This window comes from Lottia gigantea (assembly GCF_000327385.1).
Source record: "Lottia gigantea unplaced genomic scaffold LOTGIsca_185, whole genome shotgun sequence".
NCBI lineage: Eukaryota > Metazoa > Mollusca > Gastropoda > Lottiidae > Lottia > Lottia gigantea.
The window spans coordinates 81,877-89,258 of NW_008708337.1; the positions used below are offsets into that span (position 1 = coordinate 81,877).

Genomic DNA, 7,382 nt, shown 5'->3' on the forward strand with positions numbered 1-7,382 from the left:
CGCAATAAAATCGTGCGGTTTAACGAAAATCCGGATAGTTGAAACATGCAATTCTATAAGTAGAGTTATGTCCGTTCCTATTAGGAAACATGTCACGTGCGTAACATGTGATAAACATATGTGTACTTTATAAGGCCAGTACGTCGTGAAGAACCCCAATTGTTTATAATTTTTCATTTCATTTCACTATCATAGCATGATAATAACAATATCATTCCTTAGATTTCGGATTCGCCAATGCATAAACATAATTACCGTGCCGTATCATCGTAGCGATAATGTTTGATGTGTTCCGTAGCCATGATGGAATTCGAGTATGACTGAACGAAAAATTGAATTTAAGTATTACTGAACGAAAGATCATTAAATTAACCGCATATTCTCAAATAACGATCAACGAGTAATGTAATATGCTATTCCATAAAGAGGCCCATATACATAGCAATTCATAATATACAATATATACAGTAATAATAATAATATAATAATTGAATCTGGATTATGGGACGGTCAATGATAATAATATGGCAATGAAAAAATCAAAATAAGTTAAATCTTCATAACTTATCAAAAAGTCATCACTTTGATGTAAATGTCATTGTCTTATCTATATACCAGTGGCTACCAGACTTTCACTATTGTTAATGTTACAACCCCATTCCTGAATATTTATGTCTAATAAGCGACGTTTTATACTGTTAAGGAAACTGTCTGTATCTCTAATATTTTGGAAGTCCCATGCACAGCCGAATCCAATTGAAGTAAGGATAATCCTGACCTTGGTAGCCCATGTTATTCTGCCAGCAGAATCAAGTCTCTTTAACATAAATTATTAAAAACTTTCTTGGGTTTCCTATTAGTAAGTTTAATCCAGTATTTGATACATATAGCATAGTACATAGTACGACCACATTCCCCTAAAGTTCCTGCTGTGGTACTAGACTTATGAATTCCGAGTACAAATTTACAATATTGAGAGTTTACATTTTGAACTTCAAACGCCCCCTGACCCGGCACTTTACCTCCCAGATTCGGATTCCTGACGAAAAATGCCTCTAGAAAAGTTAACTCAGATTTTGCCCCCTCTCGGGTGACAATACCCCCCTTCTCCCTCTGGTCTATAATACGTAGACATATTTCTCTACAATTATTCGTTCATTTTACTCAAATCCGTACTCTACTTTTCTAACAACCCTCAAAAAGCATAACAAACTTAAAAACCTTGTATGTTTTTAAATATTGTTGGCGTTTGGAAATTCACGGCTGGTTTTTTTTAGTTGAAACTGTCCGATACTTTAAAGGGCACATTTCTCTAGATTTTGGTGCATAGTTTTCACAAATTTGAACAAAACTTTTTTTTTGACCTCCAAAAAAGCGGAATATCCTTTAAATCAAATAATATCCCTTATTTTACTTTCAGATAATAAAATTGGCTAACAAGTTATAAATGTGTAAAGAGCAAGTATACAAATATTGTTAAAACACGACAGACGAAAAGAATATCTGATAAACACAAACTACCAGTTTACATTTCAAATAGAGGCGATAGAGGACCCAATATGTCAGAGGAATCTAACAAACCCACAAACCCAATCGAATTGAAACATTACAAGTCAACAGATGATGGGGAAGGAAAAGATAACCCCGGTTTTACTTCATCCTTAGATTCTGTAAGTATATTAATTACTCTATATTAAACATAAAGAGCTTAGACTTTATCAATAAGTCAACTATATGTGTGCGCGTGTGGAGTTTAAGCAATTTGCGCTCGTAAGGTGTCTTAGCAATGTGTGCATGCACTATGTTTAAGCTTTGACTTAACAAAAAGATTTAAGCAATGTTCGTGCAAAGAATCGAGCAATGTACTCTCTAGTAGTCTGAGCAATGCGTGCAAGTGATTTCCACACACTAGCTAGCTAGAGGAGTCTCTATTTACACGATATTCCTTGCTGTATTTCTTTCCACGTACTCATATAGTGTTTGGGTTTTTTTTAGTTGGGTGAAAAAGAACAGGGTTTGAGGAAGAGAAATGGCGTCGACCCTGAAAATCTCCCACCGGAGTATAAATTGCAAGACGATGATGAAGTAGATAACTATAATTGTTGTTCCCGACAAGTGCTGAAAAGTCAAAATGGCGCAATATCACTCTGGAACAATCACAAAACACGGATATTTAGACCATTTTTGGTTTTGTTATTTTGTGTTTACGTAGTCTATTTTATCTATGCCATGTACTACCGTTTTGGAGATGAAGGATCGTATCGACTGCTCGGTTATACAATTTTAGGGACAGTGCTACTTTTCATTCATTTTTGTTGGAAATATATCTCACCATATACTACTGTTTTATCAGAGAAGATTTCCAGCAACAAAAATCAAACAGTGAATAAAGCCATTAGATGGTAAGAAGTTACACACTTTTCATGTAATCTAGTTCGTAAAACCATTAAAATAGAAATCTGAAGTAAAAAAAAAAGAGGCAATCGGGTTACCGTCTAGGTAACTTTGACTCTATATTTTGACTAAATCAGCTGTCTGATATTTGAAAAAGGGGTGTAAACTCGGATAAGTATATACACTTTGACAAGAAAAAGTTTTTTAATAACAGTATTTTATTAATATAAAAACGAAAGGGGTTGGTGAACAGGCTTTCGCCTATATAAACCCTCTCCCGAAAAAATCGAAGATTCTAAATACTTTGAAGTTACTGTGTTTCATTTGTTCAATATGGGACGGCTACTTAGCGATATAATTGAAGCCTTAAACAACCAAATCAGTAAATTACAAGTACAGTATAATTGCAAAAATAGTGCACAGGCGTGTATAATGCGCACCCCTTCTTTAACTTTTCGTAAGTATAAATAAGATTATTAAATGAAAAATTGAATTATATTTTCAGGTTTTTGTACATAGCTGCTGTTGTGATTATTATTACTACGTTAATAGTTTATGTTGTTTTGGAGAGACCCGAACACCTAGTATCACTCGGCGGTTTGACAGCTTTTATTTTACTCACATATCTTACATCTGTCAATCCAGCCAAGGTTAGTACAGAGCGCTAAACTACTAAATGGAACTACAATGCACTGAATTCTGAAATCCAAGTATTCCGACAGTCTGCAATATTTGGATAATAGGGATTGTCAGCCTTATTGAATACATTGGTTCCTAATGACCACCAAAAATGCCCTGAGCTTCCATGTTTTCATGTGTTGGATGGGGGCACAAAAGAAGACAGAAGACAAACTATTAGAAGAGAAACTATACGAGAAATCAATGGACACGCCCCTCCAAACCAATTTTGCAACAGTGTTTCATACACATGTTAGAAATCCTTACAATTTCACGTAAAATATCAGAATGTTTTTCTATATTTTAGGTGAATTGGCATCCCATATTTTGGGGTTTAACTTTACAGTATTTCTTTGCTTTGATTATTTTGAAAACAACGCCCGGTAGAGATCTGTTTCAATGGCTAGGTGATCGAGTCACTGAGTTCCTTGCTTATTCTGATCGAGGAGCAAAATTTGTTTTTGGTGAAACAACCTATCTCAACCATTTCTTTGCATTTAAAGTAAGTTTATTTTATTACAAAAATATTACATTACAAAAACCAACGTTGAGTGTGTCAAAGTTGAAAAAATCTATTTCATTTGCAAATACTTTTTCAACACATTGTTAATAACAAAATTAATGCGGATACAGCTACTAAGAGGCGTATCTGACTTTTCAAGTTATTTATAGTGGAAACTTATTGTTAATACCTATGAACATGTTTTTACCGCAACCCCAGGGTGAATTCACAAATGGCAGAAACTACGTTCTTGATGGCACTTTAAAATTTAAAAAAAGTCATGAGGACCTTTTTCTTTATACAATTCCAGGTGATGCCAGTTGTGACTTTCTTCAGTACATTTATAGCTGTTCTCTATTATCTGGGAATCATGCAGGCTATTGTTAAAGTATTTGGAAGATTTCTCAGTTTTTGTCTGGGAACCACACCAGCAGAATCTTTAAATGCTGCAGGAAACATCTTTGTTGGCATGGTAAGTCTTAATTCGTATACTAAGCTATTTTCTGTTAAAAATACATATAGTTGTAAGGTAAATCATTTACAAAGAAAAGTCCAAACTTCAGCGCCCATGCTTAAAAATACTATTATGTTACGAAATGAGAACCCCCTTTTCCAATTTTGAGTAATATACCACTAAAACGAAGCAGTTGTCTGGTTTATATTTTAACGCAATATCTACGAGCTACTAACAAGTACTTCAGTAACAGATTTCATAACATATGTTGTATTATAGACTGAAGCCCCCTTGATGATCAAACCATTTTTACCAATCATGACCAAATCTGAACTATGTGCTGTTATGGTGGGTGGATTTGCTACTATTGCTGGTAGTGTATTTGGTGCTTATCTTAGTTATGGGGTGAGTACACAACATAGTTTTCATTTATCGGTTGTAACAACTTGATCCAGCTAACCCATATTATGTCATAAAGAATATTAACCTCCATTAATAATCAACTTGACCATAAAGCGATCATATGTCGTACCAAATGGGTAGGAGTATAGGAGATGTTACTTAATTAGGGGAGTATGAGCGTTTTGGATTCTAGATAAGATCCATTAGACTATTACTAGTTTTGCTAAATCCAGATAAGAATTATCTCATATGAATTATGACAAATAGTGAATGGGAGTAAGTTATTGTCATCTTTATACGCCCACGTGAAATGTTATGAGTTATTGCCCTTGGTCTTGAGAACGCTTTCAATTTTTTGTTTGTAAAGACTCTTGAAAGTACAATTCTTGACGGATTTTGACGAAACTTGTCATGAGTGTTTGATATCACCCAAGGATAAGCCCAATTGAAAATCAGAAAAATATTTAGTATGAGTTATTGCCCCTGTGTTTTATCTCGAAAACACTCCAGGAGGTACAGCTCTTTACAGATTTTGACGCAATTTGGGGTGAAAATGTTTCATAGGAATTATTAGTAGTATATGTCTTTTCGGATATGACGCATTTCACTTCTGCGCATGCGCAGCTTTTTCAATGCGTCATATCCGAAAAGACACAACTGTTAAAATGTATTATAACAGACTTCCCGAAACTGTTAAAAATGTATTATAACAGACTCCCCAAACTGTTAAAAATGTATTATAACACACTCCCACCCCAAACTGTATTATAAATTACCCAAACCACAGACAAGAATCACTAAAAATAATACAGTATAAAATAATCGCATTAAAAATGTCTTTAATTTTAAAACACGAAAAAAAAAATTCGAAGGAGACGGTTTCTTCTCTGCGCTAACATCTCTCATCCCCAAAGTGGCCAATTAGCGATGCAGTGAAAAAATCTGACGAACTTAAAGAACTGCAGCTAATAAGAGAACTAAGAAACAAGAGACTAGAACGACAAGCCCTAGAAAAACAAGGAAAAGGGTTTAAAATCATTGGATAAAAATGGCAAGCAAAAATTACAGATTGGATCCAATCTTTCAATTGTATGATCCGATTCAATATTCGTTCAACAAGAAGAAAGAGGATTACGTAATCATCTCACCATCGGTAGGGACAAAGACCCAAATAAACGACGGAGGAAGAGTTACCTTTGAAATTAATTCGTTGTCCAATTGGTTGCTGCTTTCCGATGCCCATTTCCGATGCGATTTCAAAATCAAAGACGCCGCTCAGAATCGAATTCATCAAACCAACACGACTTTAGAAAACAACTTCTTTCCGTCTTTATTCAGCGAAATGGTTTTGGAAGCTGGTTCAAATTCGATAGAGACCATAAAACACCCCGGCGAGTTTGACACAATGTTGAAAACGGTTCTGTATCCCAAAAACTACGATTCAGTTTCGGGATGGATTCCCGATGTCGGTGACGGAGAAGTTTTAAAAGAACCGGTCAGAACTGTAGCAAATGACGCAGACCTTGCTAGGATAAGGGTAGTTGCTAGAAACACACTGGAAAGAGTGACTCGCGGAGTAAATCACGGATTTGAAAAACGAGCTCTACAATACAACAACGTTGTCGAGAACAACAGATGGGGTAATTACGTTAATTGGAAGTTGTATCCTTTATTTGGTCTCTTGGAACACAGAAAGGTTTCCATAGGTTTACCGTATAAAATTCATTTGCAAAGAGAAATCAACGACAACAAGATATTCTTTGGTGAAAACAACTCTGACGCTAAATTGGAAATAACGAATATCCAACTTTACATACCGGTAATCACTCCTTCCGTAGAAGTGGAAACGAGAATATTCAACTCTTCAACCAAAGACATCGAAATTGCTTTTCTTCGTCGTAACACGGTAGGTAGCATGACTTTAACGGGAGAATCCACCACGTGGCCAATCACCAACACCGTCAAACCAGCGAGATATCTAATGGTCGGTTTCAAAAACTTGCCAGACTCTCAGACAAACAACAACAACATTTTCAGAGTGGCATTGAACCATACTCAAGATCCCATCATTCGCAAAGTTCAAGTCAGATTGAACAACGATAATTATCCCAATCAACCTTTGACAATTGATCCTTCCAAAAAAGATTACAACGAATTGTACAGAAACTATAAAAACATGTGCGAATTGTTTGGAAATGCGCCTCAGTTTGAATACACAGATTTTTCACTAAATCATCCAATCTTTTGTTTCGATCTGTCAGCTCATCAAGAAGATCTTTTCAAAACAGGGGTAAACATAAATATTTACATCGATAAAACACAAGGAAATTTTACCGGCTACTGTTTATTGCTGGAAGAAGCAAAACATTTCATTAAAATATCAGATAGAAGAATGATAAGAATTGAATAAAAAAACACCCTTTAAAAATGAAACCAGAAACTTTAGTTATGAAAATAATAGAAGCTATGGAAACGAATTCGCTGACTCTAATAACTTACAACGGTAAAAAAGTGCATATAACCCAAAAGATTATCGATAAATACAAACATTACAAAGTCAGAGACGATATAGACTTGGAAAGAATTGATGAGAATTTAACTAAAAAAGGTGGATTTTTACCTTTCTTACCTTTAATCTTTGCTGGTTTAGCTGCAGCCGGTGCAACTGCTGGTGGAGCTGCTGGGATAGCCAGAGCTGTCAACGATAAGAAAGCTGAAGCCGCTGCAAACGCCGAAGCACGTAGACACAATTTGGCAATGGAAAGAGAAGCACGAGGAGGTTCGGGAGTATGAGATATATTAGGGACGGTTAAAGAATTCGGACAAAGATTTGGCGAAGAAACCAAGAAAACCGTTAAAGAGGGATTAAGCAAATTAATAGATAAAATCGACACTGGAGAAATGAAGGTCAAACACAAGGGCAACGCCATATTTTTTAAAAACATACGTTCG

The 7,382-nt window shown here is 35.3% G+C and overlaps 2 protein-coding genes across 2 annotated transcripts in view; both read left to right on the forward strand.

Moving 5' to 3' along the window:
* Positions 1–1,420: 1,420 nt before the first annotated feature.
* On the forward strand, positions 1,421–3,044 carry LOTGIDRAFT_226563 (hypothetical protein; the record flags this gene model as incomplete). Its single annotated transcript, XM_009052512.1, has 3 exons — positions 1,421–1,670; positions 1,996–2,402; positions 2,900–3,044. Coding segments are annotated over exons 1-3 (663 nt in total), but the record flags the coding sequence as incomplete, so codon positions are not given.
* The window catches only part of LOTGIDRAFT_142755 (hypothetical protein), a gene marked incomplete at both ends in the record, with an annotated part of 16,805 nt that continues 12,392 nt past the window's right edge, over positions 2,970–7,382 (forward strand). Inside the window, 4 exons of the mRNA XM_009052513.1 lie at positions 2,970–3,044; positions 3,380–3,574; positions 3,885–4,046; positions 4,308–4,433. Coding sequence (XP_009050761.1) covers positions 2,970–3,044; positions 3,380–3,574; positions 3,885–4,046; positions 4,308–4,433 — 558 coding nt within the window. The remainder of the gene's footprint in view (positions 3,045–3,379; positions 3,575–3,884; positions 4,047–4,307; positions 4,434–7,382) is intronic.